Source organism: Varanus komodoensis, unplaced genomic scaffold (assembly GCF_004798865.1).
Source record: "Varanus komodoensis strain SLA01 unplaced genomic scaffold, ASM479886v1 scaffold18_3, whole genome shotgun sequence".
In the NCBI taxonomy this organism is placed as follows: domain Eukaryota; kingdom Metazoa; phylum Chordata; class Lepidosauria; order Squamata; family Varanidae; genus Varanus; species Varanus komodoensis.
This window is the reverse complement of record NW_025335549.1, coordinates 8,131,819-8,152,843: the sequence shown is the minus strand read 5'-3', so window position 1 is coordinate 8,152,843 and position 21,025 is coordinate 8,131,819. Positions and strand designations below refer to the sequence as shown.

The following is a 21,025-nucleotide window of genomic DNA, read 5'->3' as shown; positions in this document are numbered from 1 at the left end:
GATATATTCACCACAGAGGCCCACTTAATCCTTCTTGCCTAAACATTCTGGGAGTATCCCGTAATAAAAGGGAGAAAGGACTCCCCTCAATTCCTTTATAGCCGCCAACGTAATAGATTTCTTATCAATTCCTACAAGAAGCAGAGACTGAAAAACAAACAGAAACCATAAGTCGAGTTCTTTGACGTGTGTACCCCTTCTTCCTGAAAGTAGATAAAGTTATATAAGATAATAATTAAGTGACTTATGGCCACAAGAATATAGTTTTCTGATTCTGTTTCAAGAATACACTTGACATAGGTTGAATATACACTCTTGGCTAGAAAACTGGGGTAATACATTCTATTACAGTCAAGGCTTATTTGCTTTGATGCTTTTCATATGAAAAGCGTACACAACATTATCCATAAAGCTACATAAATAGTGATTTAAATATTTTACCAGCAAACACAATGGTGTCATAAATACACAAAGGATATGACCATCTTTTCAACAAATTTGTCATGTGGATCTTCAGTTTTGGGGAACTTCTTAATATCATTTTCCAAACGCTGTATCTGATGTTCCATGGAATCAAGGTTGCTCTTAAGACTTTGAGCTGAAACTGAAGGAAAATATGATAGTTGAAAAAGCAAATTTGGGTGCAAAAAAGAAAAGCAGTATCAGAAATACTATAGTTGAAAACAGTAAGGGGCCATGCCATTAAAATGTATTCTCATTTTTCTGAATTACTGCTCATAAAAGTTCTACTCTTCATGAAATAAATGGAAATCTATAATAAAATAAATTAAATAATTATAGTTAATATAGGGATATCACCATTTTATTCTACCATTATATCAAATTAACCCATTTCTATTCAATTTTATTGATAGAAATGCTAATATTTCATCCCTCTAAATCTAATTTTCAGATTAAATAGAAACTAAGATTCAAAGAGATTCCATCTTTGCAATGCATATAGCTGCTTATATAAATGATTTAGAGAGGCTGTAGAAAAAGGCTGCCCAGCCCCAGTACTTACAATCTCCATGTCTATTTAAGCTACATCTACAGCCAGTTCTTTCCTGCAGATCTTCAACTCATTTTTTAAAGTACCACAAATCATTGCTATTTATAAGACACAAATGAACGAACACACTAACTGTAGCACACCCTTTTAATATATTCTTTAATGTATATTCAATGTTACCTTCATTTCCTTATAATATCTTTCCCTTTACTGTTCAATTATTATTCTTTAAAGGAAAAGAAAAAGCAAGAGGAGAAAGGAGGAGGAGGAGATGGTTTATTTAAGGAAAAATAAAGGGATGATTTTTCAAAGGCACGTTCATTTTTGTGTTTATTTTTAAGATGTATATGCCTGCTTTCAGTCAAAATATAATTCTCTCACACCAGCAACCCTTCATCTCCCCTTTAATAGATGGTTGCAGAGCATTTTTTTCTCTCATTGCCACATCTCCTAATTCTTGGAAATTCTTCTCACAATATCAAGAAAATTATTGCTTTTGATGACTAACTCTTATACAACAGCCATATATTAGGACACTACTTCCTATCTCTCCACTTGAGGCTACCTCATTTAGGTAATTTTGCTCGTTTCCATTTTACACATTTGGATACCAGACATGGCATCCTAAGACATCTTAGGATGCAATCTAAGAAAAATCCTCAATGCATTCACTGCATTCTCCACCCAACCCTTTCACTGACATTCATTAATGTTCAAAATTAATCTCTTAAACCTTTCTAACATTCTCCGACAGCAAAGTGTAGGCCATGGAATAATAAATTCAAGCTGCAACAAGCCAGGTTCAAGTGAGAAATCAGGAAAAGTTTCCTCACTGTCAGAGCAATACAATTGTGGAATCAGTTGCCTAGAGAGGTTGTGGGCATCCCCACAGTAGAGACATTCAAGCCAAAACTGGACCATCATCTGAGTGGGTTGGTCTGAACTGGTGCCCTGCGACAGCAGCAGTTGGACCTAATGGCCTTCCAGACCCTTCCAACCCTACGATCCTATGATTTTATGGACAGCAAAGGCAGAAAGCAAGACTGAATAGTATTTTTGTGAACTCAGAGAAGTGCTATGGACAGCATTTCCCACAAATGTTGTAAGTATACTACTGAATGGCCCATTTTCTAAAAAAAAGTATGGCTTCTGCATACACAAAGAGCACGTGGAGTGCATTCAAAAAACAAGACAGAAACTGTACCAAACTTCCATTAACCAGAGCAAAATTATGATGCAAAATTATACAGTCAGCGGCATCTTTGTCATTCTTATTTCCATCTTAATTAATTGTGTTGTTTAGTGCATTTTAGTATGCCTGAGGTGGAATACAAACCGATACATATTTGGACCAAGTGTAAATACAACCCAACTTGAAATATGGATAATACAAATTCAGCGGGCGAGGCCCTTCTCTGGGAACCCTCCGTGAAGGACATTAGGAGGGTAAGTACTTGGAGGAGGGCTTTCTCTGCTTTCACTATGGTGGCGCTCTGTCTATGGAATGCGCTCCCCAGAGAGGTCCGCCTGGCACCATCGTTATTTGTTTGTCAGCGCCAGACAAAGACCTTTTTATTTAAACATCATTTTAATTGCTAATAGTATTTATTTATTTTACATCTTTGGCCAGGACGTCTCCAATTATATTGTTTTTGTATTGTTATTATGTTATTTATTGTTGTGAGCCGCCCAGAGGCTTCGGCAAATGGGGCGGCATAGAAGCTTCTTAAACAAACAAACAAACAAACAAACAAACTGGCAATAGTAACACAGAAAATGGTGCAAGCTGATTGAAAACTGAAGTTTACACTGTCAGCTTATTGTCCTACTGCAAAGCTACATGCAGTACTAATGGCATTAATTTAAAATAATCTGAAAGTGTCAATGCCATTATCAACAAAATTGATACACGTCACAACATTTAGAACATTTTGTGCAGTTTCAAGAATCGCATTACAAAAATGTTGGGATAAGTTTAGAGAGCATATAAGCAACAGCTATATAAAGTATGCCAACGTTTCTTGGATGAAAAGTTCAAGAATTGTTAAGCTATTGGGCAGGTTTGCAAATCATGTTAAAGCACCCCGCAAATAAGCTACACAATATGAATTGTTCACGAAACAGTCCATGGGGAGTCCAACAGATAACTGGGCTCACTCACTTAGGTGCCAACATCTTCTAGCTAGCTTCCCAGCATCCTTCATGACAGAACCCATCTTGCCTTCCCATCTCCACACTAATAATCCCCTCCTTTCTCTAGTTGTTCTATTGTTGTTTTTTGAGCCTCCAAAATGTGCAGTTGGAGTCTTTATTTCAGTCCCTGAAAACTGCACGACCATTTGTCTTTTTTATTAGCCTTTTGTAGAAACTTAAGTGCACAATGACAGACATCTATTAAATGCAGTCTTGACTAGCTGTCAAATAAAAATTAACCAGGAAAAGGCAGCAATAGTAGGTGCAGCAAAGCAGGGAGGGGGTGACAATATCACACTCTTAGCAATGTAAACCTCTGATTTTTGAATGCTGAAATAACAGTTCAAAGTGCTCTTCACATTTCAACACATCTCCAAGACTCCAGCTGCGCCAGAAAAGGGAAATATTAACTCTCCACAACCTTTTCGGTTTCCTTTTCAGAGACCGTACCCCTGTTGTTACCATAGTTTGCCTCACTGTTTAAAAAACTGTTCATATATTTGATTGAGAAACAGATACTAATGGCGGGAAAGTAAATAGAATGGAAATATATACAAATTTAACAGCTGAAAATAAAAATGGAGGGGTCAATTGCAGTTACTACATCTGTGCAAATTTACATCTCATTCCCTGATCTGTACTTACTTTGCTATGAGGGTGATATTGTCACCATCACCTTTGGTGTACCGACTTTCGCTACTTTTTCCTGTTTAATGTTTATTTGACAGCTAGGCAATTGACAAGGCAAGGCTGCTCAGTTTCCTGCCCTGTCCACCTGGAAAGGGACATCTCTCTGGCATTTCTTTGCTGCAAAGAGGAGGTGCTAGTGAGTTTGGGTGAGGAGGGTAGAGATATTGGTGGTTTTTCCACTTTTATGGGGGTCTTGCGGCCCTAACCCCACAAATGTGGAAAGGCGGCTATACATGATCTGACTTGCATACAAATTCAATGTAAAGATTAATTTTCATTTTCTCAGGAACAGGACTCATGTGTAAGTGGGGACTACCTATACGTTTTCACTTCTTTTGTCTCTTATCTTTTCAGCTGAAAGTGTTGTGAATGACGGATCACTATGTAAACAACCCACATTGTTACTTATCTACAAGATTTACAACTCTACAGATAAGCTCTACTGAAAAGATCTTTACAATGCAGATGCTAACTCCTTAGTGACATCTCTCAGGGAACCCACAAGGGACTAGCTATCTTGGCCCCACCTTTCCTCCCTGAGGCGGGACAAAGCTTGGTTTTGCTCCAATCTGCGCAGAGAACGCCTAAGAGTCGCACGGAAAAGGTCTGCTCTGCCTTCTGTGTCTCCTGTGTCGTGCTCAGGAGGTTCAGTGTCAGGAGGAAGGGGGGCAGTCTGCTCAGGCCCTCTATGAGCATAATTCATAGTGCCTTTTCCCTCGGAGCTCTCTTGCTTTGATGTAGGCTCGACTATTTGCTCAATGGGTAAAGGGTCAGGATGAGGTATGGCCATCTGTTCAGCCATTCCCAAGCTAGGTTGTGGAGGAGACATTTGGCTACAGGGTCTCAAGCATAAATCCTCCTCGTGAGGTGCTGCCTCTGTGGGGCATCAGACATGACAGAAAGCTAGCCAAAAGATATCTGGTAACTGTGCAAACATTAGCCTATATACAGTCTCGGCCTTCTAAAATTTACCTACTCCAATTCCTTCTGACAGCTGGAACTTATATAACCACTAACATTGCAAAACTACATATATCAGACATCTCTAGGTCCATATTTGCACAAGACCAACAAAAATTATAATAAAAATAGCAAACACAATTTTTTGGGACTAAAAAAGAGCTAGCTCATCACAGACAATCACTCCAAAGTGTTGCTTAGGAATCAGTAAAGAAGCTATCCCTTGCAGCAAAAGGAACAAGACTGTGAAAAGCAGAAGCAGTCTTTGTTGGTCTTCTTGAGCAGATTGTAAGCCAAACCACAAAGCATGATGGAATCAGCTTTCCACATTTAGACAACATGGCAGTCCATTGTGGTTTGAGCAACCCTTAGAAGCATCCATGGGTTGTCAAGGTGGTTTGTTGCCCCACTATCCAGGAAACTGTCTAAGTTGGAACAATAGCAAGTGACTATGGCCATTGTAGCTTACTCACGATGGCTGCCATGACACGTGAATCATTTAGCTGAGAAAATGGCCATTACAAGGGTGGTTATGATGGATCTTTATAATATAATAGAAACCAGGCAGGGAATTTTGGCACAGATAAATTATTCTCATATTCACACATCATGTCCTAAAATGTTGTAGCTTGCCATACATTTTCAATTCATTTCTTCATTCAGGACAAAGAAGAGTTAGTGCTTCATGCCCAGATAAATACTGATCACCCTAAATGTAATTTCGTAATTTGTGCTGTGTTGCTTGGTTTTAATTTGTAATCACTTGAATTGAATTGAACTGAATTGAATTGTGGGGGTGGGGGGAAAATTAGACAAATTCATCAAGGTTAAATCAAATCCATCAGCATTAACTTTGATAGCTGGAAATAGAGGAGAGCTTTGCAGTGGCAGCATGGAACATGTCCGTGATTACTAAATACAACTGGATTTACTGGTATGTTTCTACACACACACACACACACACTGCAAATTGATTGAGAGGCCATGAATGCCAGAACACAACCCTGATGATGATGAAAGACAGGTTAAGGATTCCTGTCACACTGTAATTTTCTCTTCATCATGTCATATAAGCACAAATAATTCATAACTAGGTTTTAAACAGATGATTGTTTAGGGAGCAATTCATCCTTGTGAGTGTCTGGAATACAGGAAAGGTCATAAGCCTCATTTCTTTGCCTAGACAAGTAATTTACTAGACTCTTAAGCATTGTGGCTGCACAAACAGCCTGTGAAGAAAAAGCAGCAGCAGGAGGGAAAACACAGATTATCTGTGGCATCAACTTTTTCTACATGAGACCTCTGGTCCTGAGTATTCCCTTAAAGGTTGTTAGGGTCAATGCAAAATATTTAAGTATTTCCCCTTCCTGTGGTTGAAACTGGAGCCCTTGTTAGACTACGTATACAAGCACCAATCAGTGAGTTTGACCTGATAGTGTTACTGGACCCTACCAACTCTACTTTTCTATGGTATACTGTGTTTCCCCGGAAATAAGACCTAACCAGAAAATAAACCCTAGCATGATTTTTCTGGATGCTCATAATATAAGCCCTATCCCAAAAATAAGCTCCAGTTAAGATCATCAACCAGACGACGGGGAAACACGGTCGTATATCTGTTGTAACACACAATAGACATACTGAATTATAAAATAATAATGTTAATATATAATAAAATAGAAATAAATAATATTAACATTTACTTAAAATAAATGATTATATACATTATAATTAAATATTTGTAAATACCAAAGTGGGCGCATTTGGACGAGAGGTAAACACCTATGTAAACAGATGAACACGAAACTTATTGCCAAATGACCAATCAGAGTACAGACACAACGCATGAATAACGTCAATACGTCAAGTGTTGTAACAGGCGTACTTAATGCATGGATGCAAAACGCAAGATGGGTGTGAAAAGAAAGTGCTATTCCATCAAGCACAAGAAAGGAATCTTGGAGGACTCTCAGGGCAAGAATCTTATGGCTTGTAAGAAAAAAAGTAAGACATCACCTGAAAATAAGCCCTAGTGGGTCTTTTGGAGCAAAAATTTATATAAGAACCGGTCTTATTTTCAGGGAAACACTGTAGCCTCAATTTGTATAGGCACTTATTAACAATAGCACCTCAAAGGTAGAAAAATATTGGACAGTGAGGGAAAAAGATTGTCGAGGCCTGATTATATTACATGCATAACAGTTAACAAAGTCGAACTACATATTTCGGCAGTAACATTAAAATATATAGAAAGAGCAGAATTAAAAATGTTGTTGTTGTTGTTTAAACCAAAAATTTCCAAAGACTGGTTATGCTGCCTTTCATTCATTTAAAATAAACACCAGACCATGGTTTTGGAGCATAAGAATAAGTTACGTGTTTGTGCGTTCCTACCTCCCCCTTGGATTGCAATCCTAGTTCAAAGGCCAACATAATCTGGAGGCAATACAAACAAAACACCACAACAGCTAGTGTGTGGGAAGCTGATGAAGAATAGGATTCATTCAGGCTCATTTTTATAGTGGTGAACTATGGTTTGAAGTTACATGTAAACCATGCCAATGTTGGCTAACCAGAAAAAGCTTATCCAAGGATGCCAATGGGAGGAAATTAATGAATCTGCAAAGCCATACATTTTAGAGTTGACTGATTTGTGCTTTTCTACATCTCAGCACAAGCAGTCTACTACAACAATAATGGCCTTTGCAACTTATTTAAGACATATTAAAATGAAATGCTTAATATATAAACATTAGCTAATATATATATTTGTGCACTGTATGAGCTTCCAGCAACAGGCATACAAATATTAGAACTAACTATGAAGTATAAAAATTGATAGGTACACTTTTTTCCTAAAGAAAATTATACCAATTAGACCATGAAACTAATTTCCAAGGGACATGGAATAAGCAGCATTGCTCAGGTTGTTGAAATTGTACTGGACAGCACCCTGAAAGTTGAACTCTTGGGAGGTGGCTAGCAGAACGTACCACAGAATCTAATTGCTATTTTCATCTTGAAAGGGCATTAAGTCCATGAATACAACTTCCAACTAACATTTCAGGACTCCACTGACAGTTTTATATATTTCATGCCAACATCAGCTAAAGTTCTTAATCTTCTTGGAACAATAAAAGATCAATTGCTCGTATTCTCAGAGTAAATATTCATAACATGGTTTAAATTCCTGAAATACTATGGCATTTTTGAAGCTGTTCTTTAGAGAACCATGAGAAAAACAGACAGTGGTCTTACTGAGAATAGCTGTTCTCAGAGTCTCATGGAGGGCATTCTTTCAGTTTGGGACTGCCCCTCCTTCCATAGCACATCGTAAAGCAATGTCCATTATTTAAACACTTATCAAATTTTTAACTACTGTTGAACATACTTTATTCCAAAATACTCTTAAATATAGTTACAGTTCATATGCAACTTAAATATAACCAATTAATAATTAACAGTAAATTAATATATTATATTTATTATTAACATAATAAATTAATTTAAGACTTAAATATATCTATCTATAAAGCCCAATATTGTTACATCATATACTGTGATGTACACAAAGTTCCTCCCCTTTCACTACCAGGGAGACACGAGGTATGCACAGAAATGCACAGCAAAAATGTACAGGACAGCCTTATGGGTGGGAAAGTTTTGTGAATGCATATGTAGGCCTTTCCCCGCTGCCTCATCAAAATAATGAAACTGAAAATACACCAATGAGAAAGACCATTTAAGAGCCCTCAGTAAGGAATGGGAAACTCACCCCCCCCACACACACACACACACTCACAGATAGAAAGAACCAGGTTACAGTAACAACTAGACAAAGCACATGGGTACTGCAGCAAACTGAGTCTGCGGAGGTGGGGAGAACACCTTTCCTTCAGTTTCAAACTAAAGAGGACCTGCAGAACACAGGTTAATCTGCCCCTTCCCAGGTCGGTTTTCAGAAGCAGTAAATGAGGAGTGCTGATGTTAATATACACTGATAACCATATAAGCAGATCTATATTTGAGGTGCTTGGGTAACTACAGAGAAAGAGAGAATGGTGGGGGGGGGGCTCTCTGATGTATGGTAGGGGGAGCAGGGGTCAATAGATCCACTTTATGTCAAAGGATACTGAATGGGAAGCAAAAGCAGGGCAGAGCTGAGTGTGCCTTGAACAGAAAGACCTGGACACTCTGCTCCTTCTACGTCGCTTGTTTGTACAAGAATTATTTTCAACCGCAACAGATTTGCCTTTATATGGGAGATTTCAAGTTTAACTATTGTGAAAGGGCACCACAGCCAAATCAAAAGAATTTTTATCCCAAAAGTATAAACAGATTACATACAGTGCTAGCTTTACATCAGATACAGTATCTTTGAACTTCTCTTTCTTTCTTGGGCAATTCATCAGATATATCATTCCTCTAGTCTGAGAAAAGTTTCTTGCTATATGGATCCTTATCTAGCACAACATAGGGCCAACTCACAGGACGAGAATGAAACAGGTTACCATTTCAGATGGCACTATTTAATTACACATTTTACATGTTCATTGCAAAGGCACAAGCAGGAAGAACATCTTTGAAGCAGAAGCATACAAAATGTGGCTCATCTCTTTGTGTAACTGTTTGCCTTTCCATTTTAGGAGTTTATCTCTGCAGAACAATCTCACTCTTTCAAAGACAGAACTGTGCATCAGAACTTTGCACTGTCCTGTCCATTTACTTTACCATAAAGAAAAGAACAACATTTAGGATAAGGAGTGCTTCATAGCCAGTTTAGCCCAGAGAGGCTTCTGGACTCATCAGAATTTAATGAGTCATTTAATCTAAGAAATAAATTAACTGGTGTTGTGTGATCATGTTTAATGAAGCAGATATGTGCAAAAGGTCTGTGCTGCAATAGCAGTATACACAGAATAAAGCAAAGACTTATCAACCCAATACAGGATAGAATCCGGATCTTAGAAGCTGGCTGAAGCCATGAGCCAAGAGAGCTGGTCTCTCCACCCGACATGTATCATCTTCTTCTCTACACACCCTCTCTGAAACCGTGAGATGGGGAGAAGGGATAGTGCACAGTTGCTACATTCCCCTGAGCACTTCAGCCACTGAAGCAATGGCAAGTTAGTGGTGGAGTGATGTGCGCAGACATGAAAACCAGAAACGTAATGGCAGGCAATGGCACAAGGACAGCAGGCCATCGAGGAAGCCAAGGGGGAAAGAAGGAAGGAAATGCTCGCCCTTCCAGGATCAGTGGTGACAACCTCTTATTTCTTAACAGAATTTCCCAATTATAGAATTTAAACTGTTAGGCACAAAACTAATTTATAACACTAAAGGGAATGCAGTATTTCCGTAGAAGTGCAGAGTTACTTAGTATACATGTTTTTGTCTAATTAATTAGAAAACATAGTAGTGAGACAGAGTAATACAAAAACTTTGCTGGCTAAGACTGCCAAGGGAAGAAATGGTGTCCAACAACACTGCCAACTCATTGTTTTGTAACTGAAGGTGCCCCTGCTCTACATTTTGGCAAGCCACAAACTGAAGAGCTTTTCCTGGATTCTTATAAAAACCATCTTATCCATTGTCTCTATTTATAGCAGGTGGCATAGCATTATGTTTTATGGAATCATAAACATTGCAATGAAAAGTATAATTTGAATTTACTGTATAATATTAACACTCTTACCTGTTCGATATTTTACCATGCAAATCATTTTAATAATGTAATGTACAGATAGAGACAAAAATTCTATTTACAACTGAAATTACAAACAAGAAATGGGACAAAAACAAACCCAAACAGTGCTTATTGCTGGTGAATTATATAGCCTGTGAAACAGCTTCACCAAATGCCTCATTTTTGCCTTTACAGATTTAGATCTTCCCCAAGAAACACTTTCCAACTGACTCCCACGTGGGAGTGGAGTGCTAGGCGATTTTTTTATTCGGATGGTAGCACCTTATATATTATGGAATACCACTCCGACGGAAGTGCAACTTCCAGGAGTTAAAAGCTCTAATGCAGAAACAAAATAGCACATTGTGCAAGTTTGGACCCCTGCCTTAAAACCCTGATCATCAATTAAGGAACAGTGTCAAAGCTGCTTTCCAGTATTACTTAATTATAAACAACCAATCAGTTCAATAATCAAGACCTAATAGGAATCAGCCATATGCAACACTGGTAAAATGGTCAAAGGCAGCCACCCCAAGAACTATATGGATAGCAAGAGCATAGTTCAGAAAACTGATTCAAAACACTTTTGTCATCTACTTTGGGATTAAAGAATGCATTTTCTTGTATGGCGCATCACTGCAGTATTGAATATGATACCTCTGCCAGTGGATCTTACGGTATTTGATATATGCGACTGTTTTTTTTTAAACTCTGTTGTGTTGTTGTTCTTAATTTCAGTTTCTTAGTGTACAAGCAGAATGCAAGTAATTTAATGAATTACAGAATGATGGGAGTGATTCTGAATTATGATTTTAAAGCAGAACAACAGTTTTCAGAACTATAGTTGAGAGAATGGTCACAGATGAAGGCATTAAATTTCACATAGCAGATGCCATAAACCTTTTAATTCCCAAACATTGTGCAAGTTTGGGTTAAGTTCTGTTTTTTAGAAAATGTTGCCAATTTTCATTCATTGTTTTCTACCAATCTGCAGAATATTACATATACACTTTTAATTTTAAAATTTATTTAGAGGGGAGGTTTATTACCAGGGGTCTCGATGTTTGGAATCCCAAGCATTTTTTCAAACATAGTACATTTCAGTACTGCACATTAGCCAAAACTGTCTAGACAAAGCACTGAATATTTCCTGATTTATTTTCTATTTACTAGTTTTGAATAGTTTTATTTTGCCTTGGGAGGCTTGTACCTTCAAAATGGCTCAAATTAAATAAAATACTGTAGGACAACAAAAGAAGGCCTGCACATCCTAGCTAGCCATCACATCTGAGGAATCCTGCAAGTGGCAGGACTTTTTTCTGATTCAAAATACGTGGGATTGTACCCTAAATTACTTTATTAAAACACTGTTTGCACATTAAATTTACTGAAAATACAGTGCCTTCCTATTCTGACAAGACAAATGTACTTCTAATTTAGCTTAATAAAGTGAGAGACAGACTAATAATTAAAAACAGGTCGACAATTTAATTTAACTGCATACCGAAGGCAATTGCGTGCTGCAAAAGCAGTGCACCATTTAGAACACATGCACTGGCAGGGGGGAAGGAAAATTAAAATTGACAGTGCTAATGTGTGTTTAAAAATAGAATATTGCTCATTACACTGAGAATGAAAAACCTGCAAAGGAAAGATTTTATTTTAAGAGCTGAAGGATAATCATGGGTACACTAGTAGAAAAAGTGAACAGTGCAAGAGATTTCAAATGAGCGATTCAGGCAAAAGGATTCATAAGGACCTTCTGCTTGATTGAACTGCAGTAGCATTGTCTTGGAGAAGAATTGCAAAGGAGCCATGATGCAACAGGCCGACAGTGGACCTGTGAACATGTTGCTAAGTCTACTGTTCTGCAGCATATGGAATACTTGGGAAGATCCTATGAAAATGAGGAACAAGTACAGGCTACAACACAAGTATAGAGTGGTTAGTAAGGGAGGCACGAAACACGTGAACACCACCTTCTGGCTCGGAGTCCATAGTGGAGGCAATATATGTTGCTTTCTGTGTGAACGTTAAGCCTGGAAGCCTCCTGAAATTAAACCTCGACCCATGCATTCACATGGTGACTTCTCTACCTTTATGCCTTCTAGATGCAACTCCTTATCTGTAACACAGCAGTATCTTATACATATTTACAAGGGTTTCTGAAATAATTTACAGGCATTGGGTTAAAAACATTTACATGGCCCTGAAGACTGGGAAATCCACAAAGCTTAAAAGCCTGAAAAGCAATCATAGTAGTCATAGTCCTGCTAGAATACTAGTAGCCTTCCAGACTACTACCTGGTCTCTTAGCAGCTTGGCTTAAAAAAATATTCTATCAAGAGAACTGATGGTAGAGGGACACCATTGATTTTTCCTCTGTATCAGTCCTAGAGGAAGAAGCTAGTCTGAAAACCAAGTTCCCTGGAAGAGGAAGATGAGGGATTATGCCTTCCTCCACAAGCCCACTCATTCACATAAGTGGAATTCCATGCACTCAGCCATGGCTACCAGGGTGACTTGTTAAGATACAATCATGCATAAGCATTAATTATTAGTAACCATGGAGGACACATAGAATATCTTTAAATGGTATTCTTGCATTTGCTTCTGTCCAATCCCTGTACTTACAAAACAAAGCAGCAGGGCAGTAAGAAGGTTAACATATCAAACTTCCTGGTGAATTCATGACGTGGCTCATAATACTAATTCAATAATCTCTGATCAGTCACTGATCACGAGAAGTTGCTATCCATGATCCCCAGCTTTCTCAGAGCAAAGAACAGAGCAAACTTTGATACAGTCATCTTTATCCATTTGAACTGAACCCATGAATTGGCCTTCTATTGCTTAGAAAATATGACACTAGTCACTGACCTGCAGGGACACAAGTTGCTGACCTCCTATTCCATTCTACTCAGCAAGAGACAAGCCTTCAGAAAAAAGCTGCCTCAAGAATCACTATTGATATCACTAGAGTGACATTTCCTGCATATTTTTCTGATGGATGGCGCCACTCAGTGTTCCATATATTAAAGGAAGATACAAAACAAACACCAGGCTCTCTGGCACATAATTTACATCACATTAAGGTCTCATCCCTTACCATCCTACCTACCTTTAAGAGAACCCAACTTACAGTCAAAGATTATTTTCAGTTCAGCTGGAACTAATCTCCACAACCCTGTCAAATGCTTAAAATTAACTTTCCAGAGCAAGCCTTAAGCTACTAGGGGCTCTAATAGTAATCTCAGGGTGTTTCATCCAATTCACTACACTGGTGGAAAGTACAAGATACACTATTAAATTAAAAAGCTGTAGCATTTTAATCCCAGACTGTTAATTAGCTGCTGCTTTGGACAATGCTGCAATGTCAGTCCTAGCTCATCAATGCTTTGTCTTGTATTAAATATGAACATTGAAAACCTGCATTTTATTGTTTTTAAAATATCCTACAGCTATTTGAAATTATTTTAAATGGTGATTAGATAGTTGACAATACAAGGATAAATATGCAGTGGGACGCTTCCACTTGACTTGTGAGTTTCTGAGAAAAGAGACATATGAACAGTCTTAGAAATAAATCCTAGCAGGTATGGAGCAAATAATGTATTTACTATGTTTCTTATACTGAGCTACCTAACTTTAATCCTCTGTGCACCGATGCCCCAACCAACCCTCCTCCAGAGCGTCTTTTGCATCTATACTTAGTCCCACATGCAGCAATGGTGAGAAAGGATGAGGCTCTACTTAAATAAGGTATGACTCAATGAGGCCAACCTTCTGTACGTTCTGCTCAGATACGGATCCTGGGGTCATGTGGCAGGGCTGAGTAGAATTCTTTCCCTGCTGTATTGCTCAGTTCTCACATTGGTCATGAAAAAGGAAAAACTGACTAATGCAGGGAATTTATTTTGCACTGGTGTACTCAATCATGAGCAGAAAGCTGGGGCAACATAACAGGCAGTTGCTCTGCCTCCAGGAATCTACACCTCCCTGAGGGCTGCAGCCATTCAGCTTGGACAAATATAGGCACATGGAGTTGTCATACTAGGTCATATATTGATCCTTCAAGCACAATATCGTTTCATCTGGCAGGAGATTTCCAGGTAGATTTCCAGGTATTTGGAAAATCAGCCTCACACTCAGCAAATGGCATTCTGAAATTCTTTACTACCACATCAGACTCCAAACACCATTCCACAGCAACATTTTACAAGGGTGGGGGGGAAATCAAACACAAAACAGGGACAGGACGTTAGAAAGGAAGTTGCTTAGAACAAGGAAAAAGGGATAAGCACACTCTAACAAAAACAATGCATCGGAACTCACCTCCCATTGGAGCAGTGCATGCACTGTTTAGACTTAAGTTTAGAAGTGAATATGCTGTTGCTTTGCCTAATAAGACTGAGGCTGCAAAATATTTTCAGTGTTCTTATACATTGCTGGTGTGGTTAGTGATTACAGCACTGAGTTTAAACCGGAAGCATTCTGACTGAATCCCTTGACCTTGGCCATTTACTTCTCAACCCTTCTGAACCACATCCTGGTACTAAGCAGACACATTGGCTATTGTCCACAGAGGTGAACAATATCACATGGGATATGTAGCTCCTTGAAGATGCAATGGGATTTGGGCTGCCATTCCCTTAGTGTCTGGACTGGAGCTAGGTTCTGATCAGGTTCAATATTGGATATGATCACTTTTTTTCACCTTCTTCCCAGGTCCCAGGTCCAGAGTATTTTAGGCTTATTTGTCTGTTTGACCTGCTTGGGCTGATCTTGAGCTGTTGGTCTGGGGAGGTCACCAATGCTGTCGGTACTGGATGGACTGGTGCTCCTGCCTTGTCTACTTAGACCTTTTGCCAAATCACAGATAACTTGCTATCTTTTACAAACAAACTTCAAACTATGGTTTCAAAGATGGCTAATAGTCTAATATTTAAACTGAAAAGCTTATCACTTGTCATCTTCTAACCAACTTCTCAGTGTACCCAGATGAAAAGATAGTTCACCGTTATTTTTTTTTCAATATTTTTTCCCTAAGCATCACCAAACAGATGGCTTCCCCACTGTCCCCAAAGACACATGCATACAAAAGAATGGGTACTTGATGGCATTAGATACACTGAAGAAATTGTAGCCTCGTTTCCTAATATTTGCGGGTTGTTATTTTAACCTGAAAAGATCTAAATGGCGACATTAAAGGGGACTAACAAAATAGTACAAATAACTGTGGGGCACGGCAACCAAGAAATGGAAAGTACTAAAGATTTCAACCCTAAAAAAGGGAGGGTGAGAGAGAGACCAATGACAGCACAGGTCAGCCACTGGCACATTTACACCAGCACTATGAACCGAAATCAAAAAACTGAATGCATAGGATTCATCATTTATTAAAACATGTTTTAGGTCTCATATGATTTATATTTGGAGCTGCCATGTTGCTAGGAAATTAAAATGAAACACAGCAAGTGTTTATGTGAAATCCATATTGCTGTGTGGTCTTCTGTTTGTTCAGCATGTGGCACACTAGAAAAATGAGCGCAACTTAAATAGAATCCCATTTTAACAGCAACCTTTCCAATCAGTTTTTGAACAGGAAACTTAGAAAGAGCAAAACAAAACAAATGTGAGGATGGGCAGAAAGAAAAACCCACTTTTTTTGGAAGAGTCAAAACTGGCAAGATGCGTAGCTTCATTTGCTTCTTAAAGCTAACTGTTCCAAATGTACCCATCTCTATGGATATTTTTTTTTCTTTAAATCAACTTCTGCTTACCAGATGGCAGGTGCTTTTTTAATCTCCAAAAATTTACTTCTGCCACATGTGTTTTAAATGCATATAAAAGATGATAAAAATTAAAAGGTCAGTAATATAGATGCAGTCACTAGTCACATGAATATTGATTGATTGATTGATTTATATCCTGTCTTTTTCCTACAAAGGGCTCAAGGCAGCTACATCAATTTCCTCCTCCATCTCATCCCCGCAAGAACAACCCTGTGAGGTAGGTTGGGCTGAGAGTCTGTGACAGGCCCAGAGTCACCCAGTTGGCTCCATGGCTGAGTGGGGATTCAGACCCAGATCGTCTGAATCCCAGTTCCGTGCTCTTCACCACTACGCCACACATATGCATGATGTACCGTATGAGCCCTGCCAACTTCAGGATCATAGCAAAAAAAAAGCTTCTAGCACCACTCTATGAAATGTCCAAATTTAAATCTTCAGGAATCCCTGAATACATTCCACAAGATACCCCGAGTCCTTCTGCAGGGACTTAGCCAATGGATTTTGTTGGTAACATCCATAATTTTTATGTTGTATTTTAAGATAGTTATACACGGTTTAGAAATGCCATACGGATATCTATACATGCATCCAAACAGAGAAATAGCTCTTTAAAAAATTCAGTGAGCGAGGGAGGTCAAATCTAGCTTTTTTGTTGTTGTTATGACCTGTCAAGTCATCTCTGATTCATGGCAATCCTATAAATGCCCTTCAAAAATGTTCTGCCCTTGACAACCACGCTCGGCTCTTGTAAACTCAAGATTGTGTCTTCCTTTGTAGTTAAAGTTAGTCCTCCCCTTCTGATGCTGATTTCAACTTTGTGTAGTATGATTGTATTACACTTGCTTTCTTATACTGTACCCAAAGTGTAACACCTTCTGTTTTCCATTTTTGCTTCTAGGGGAGAGCTTTGGCTTGATTTGATCTGCGACACTCTTCTCCAGCACGATGTTTCAAAAGTACCAATTTCCTTCTTCTCAACTTGTATCACAATCCAGCCAATTAATCCAGAATACAGTGTGCAGATTGTATATGGTAGCAATATATTGTGTCAAAGTATTTAGTAATGTGACTGGGGTTTTATGACAGATAATCTTTAATGTATTTCCTTTTTTAAAAAAATTATTTATTTGAATTAATTGGCCTTTCACCGTAATAAAGTTCTATCCATCCATCTATCTAATATGCAGATGATCCTGGGCATGGTCGTCAGTGAAACACCCTCAACACCACACGATCTTTCCTAGTTCCTTCACTGCTACCCTTTCACGTCTCAGTCCTCTTCAAATATCTTGGCTGCAGGAATTGTCTTTTGGCAATTCTTCCTAAAGAATGGCTGTTTACAGTCTACAGTTCTTCTGGTCATGGTCAATTGAGTTCAGCAATGAACATGTGCTCTTTATCTGGATTTTAAACTCCTCAGGAATGTTATTTAAATTGCATTTTCACACTATGTTTCTGTTAGTCATCTTTTTAAACTGTGCTCTTTTATATATTTATTTTTTATTTATTAAAACATTTTTATGCTGCCCCATTCGCCGAAGATAATATAAAGAATATTATCTTACCAGTATCTGCTCTTGGTCTTGTTTTGGCAGTGAAAATACAACTTCTTTATTTGCCACGACCAATTACATAGCCTATATCACTTCTGTACTGATTTTCTGCTGATGTTCACATGTACACTCATTATTTTTATTTTATTTTATTTAGCAAACTTGTATGCTGCCCCATTCGCTGAAGCCTCAGGGAGGCTCACAACAATAAATAAATAAATACACAATTAACCATATAAAACAGCAACCAAACACTCATTTGATTGGTTGCCTGAAATATGTATTTATGATAAACAGCTAGTTGGCTTCACAGAATTCTATGAGGTTATCCCTAGGTCAAATACTCCCACAGCACTGGATATTGTTTTGTTTCCTGCTTTTGCATTCCAGAATCCTATGATTCTCCTGTTTTGTCTAGTTTTGGTACATTATCAATTTCCTCTCAGTTGCCTCCATAAAAGTTTTCAATTTCTTCTTCAGCATCTGTTGTTGCAAAGTTGACTTGAATGACGGATATACTGATAGGTTCTCTGAGATGTACTGCCTCTGTTACATGTTATATCAGAATTAGAGCCACTTTGTTTAAATTTGTCACTTGCAGAGTAAATCATTTTGTGTTTCTGTGACTGAAATTGTCCTAATCCAGTCCACTTCGGTTTGTTCACAGCAAGTAGGGCAATATATAACATACTATTTCTTGCTTTATGGTTTCCAGCTTCCCTTGATTCATATCCCTCACATTCCATATTCCAATTGTATGTGTTGTACAGCATCAGACTTTCCTTTCACCTGGATGGATTCCTACTTGACAGTCAGTGTAAACAGGCATGCATTCTATGGAGGAAGGTGAATTCACTATGCAAACAATATTGAATATCTACAAAATAAAGAACCTGCCAAAATAAAACTGAGCTGCGAACAAGTCTTAGCACGTGAGTTTTACTATTTTTTTTTAAGTCAGACCATTGAGAACTTTTCAATATCTACATATTAAACATTTTACTATTAATACCTTAATATATAGCAATTTAAAAGGTAAAAGAACCTGGTAACTCCTATAAAATCTCTCTTATAAAGTTGAGTGCATAACTCCCTGGAAAAGAGAATGTTTTTCTTCAGTAGCTCATGCTCATAAAGGTACTAATGAAACATCCATGAAAGTTTTTTTTAATTGCCTTGCTTTTCATTTTCATAATGCTTAAGAATGTATTTGTTCACTGAATTAGGAGAAATTCAGAAAGCCTTATACATTCTTATCAGAACATCTGCTAAAATGAATCTGGATTAAATCTGTCAGTGTAAAACTAAGGAAAGTAATAATTTTCCAGAACACTTTAATTAACACTTCAGAATTTGTTTGGGTTCTTTTTTTTCCCCTTCTCAAATGTCAGAGTGCTGTTTCTTCTTGCCTTTTGCAACTCATAAGAACACAGGAAAAGCACAGCACTCAAATTCAATAAACACAATTTTAACAATGATACCACATTTATTTTTAAAGGTGATATTAAAATACTCAAAGTAAGGCACACACAGAATTCGGGTGACCCAGAATAAGCATTGCAGCAAAAAGGGAAACGTAAGAAATCAGAAGGTGTCTTCCTGCTAGTTCATGTTGTGTATTTACACAACCACAGCAACCTGAACAAGATCAATTGTGGCCAGTTTATGAATAATATTGACCAGGTAGTGGACAAAACTATATGCTAAAGTGATGCTTGATCCATGCGATCCTAAATAAAATTAATCAGCCCAAACTACTGTCTGACCCCAGTTTAGGCTTTCCTACTGCTCATAATACATGTTAACTACCGTAAATTAGAGAACTAAGTTGATGCTCTCAAGGGTATCTCAATTATTAGATGTCTGCTACAAAAAAAGTGCCAGGCAGTTATAACAAGAGCCCCTTTGTTTTCACTATTTTTGTGGTAAGGACCATACCACAAAAAGGAACCATTACTTAATGCTGTGCTCACCAGAAAAATCCCCCAGGGAAGCAATTATCAACTGATAACAAGGATACACAATGGATTTTCCTTTCACTAGTCAATTTCCCCTTGACAGTGAAATCTGCACACCCGTTCATCTCCATACCATGATGAAAAGCACTCAGAGTCCTCTTATATTTGCCTTAATTCTAGAAGGATTTTTAAAAGAATTGTAGTTGCCTTCTTGCCTTAAAAAGCAAAGGAACGAGTTAGGACTAAGCCCCTTTCACCACTCTCACAATTTTATTTATTTATTTATATTGTGATTTATATCCTGCCTTTTTCCTACAAAGGGCTCAAGGCAGCTTACATCATTCTCCTCCTCCATCTTATCCCCACAACAACAACCCTGTGAGGTAGGTTGGGCTGAGAGTCTGTGACTGGCCCAAAGTCACCCAGTTGGCTCCATGGCTGAGCGGGGACTAGAACCCAGATCCTCTGAGTCCCAGTCCCATGCTCTTAACCACTACACCACACTGGCTCTCACAATCATTCAGACCCCTCCACTGCTGTGTTATCCTGGGTACAATCAGAGCTGGGTGAACCCTCTTCTGCACATTACCTTCTAGAATTCAGGGATATACTCATCCTGAAGTCATGGTTCTTTTGGATCTTCTTCACATGGAGATTTGATATTGAAAGTGTAAGATGGTTCCACTTCAGCTAGGGTACAAAGACTAAGGCAGCTTAGAGTCTTTGGTTGATGTAAGAACTCTGAAGGACAGGCGAGAATTCCTATTCAACCAAGTCCACTGTGATAGGGGATGAATGGCAAGCAAATAAAAAGGCAGAGAGCCATAACTCAGTGGTATGAGCTGCTTTACATGCAGAAGATCCTAGGTTAAGTCCCCAACTTCAGTCACTTAGTTGGGTTAGGAAACAATTGTACATAAAGCTATGTCAATCAGTACTGCCAATACTGGTCTAGATAAACAAAAGGACTGACTCAATATAATGCAACTTTCTTTTTTCCCAAAGAGAGAACTTTCCTGGTGACATAACCTAGGTGTATCTGGACAGAAAGCCTGAGTAAACAGAACAATCCAGAACTAAAGACTGGTCAGGGATATGGCCACAAATAAATATGGTGGAGAGGGTCAGGTAGGAAAGAGGGCCTTGAATACAAAATGGTGCCAGAAAAAAGCAGCCCT

General features: G+C 38.3%; 1 protein-coding gene across 3 annotated transcripts in view; it reads right to left on the bottom strand.

The window, feature by feature from the left end:
• Positions 1–21,025, bottom strand: part of DIAPH2 (diaphanous related formin 2) — a 296,692-nt gene that overhangs the window by 146,680 nt on the left and 128,987 nt on the right. For all 3 annotated transcript variants that reach the window (XM_044427231.1, XM_044427232.1, XM_044427230.1), the window contains one exon: positions 480–604. In XM_044427231.1, the coding sequence (XP_044283166.1) occupies positions 480–604 (125 nt within the window). The remainder of the gene's footprint in view (positions 1–479; positions 605–21,025) is intronic.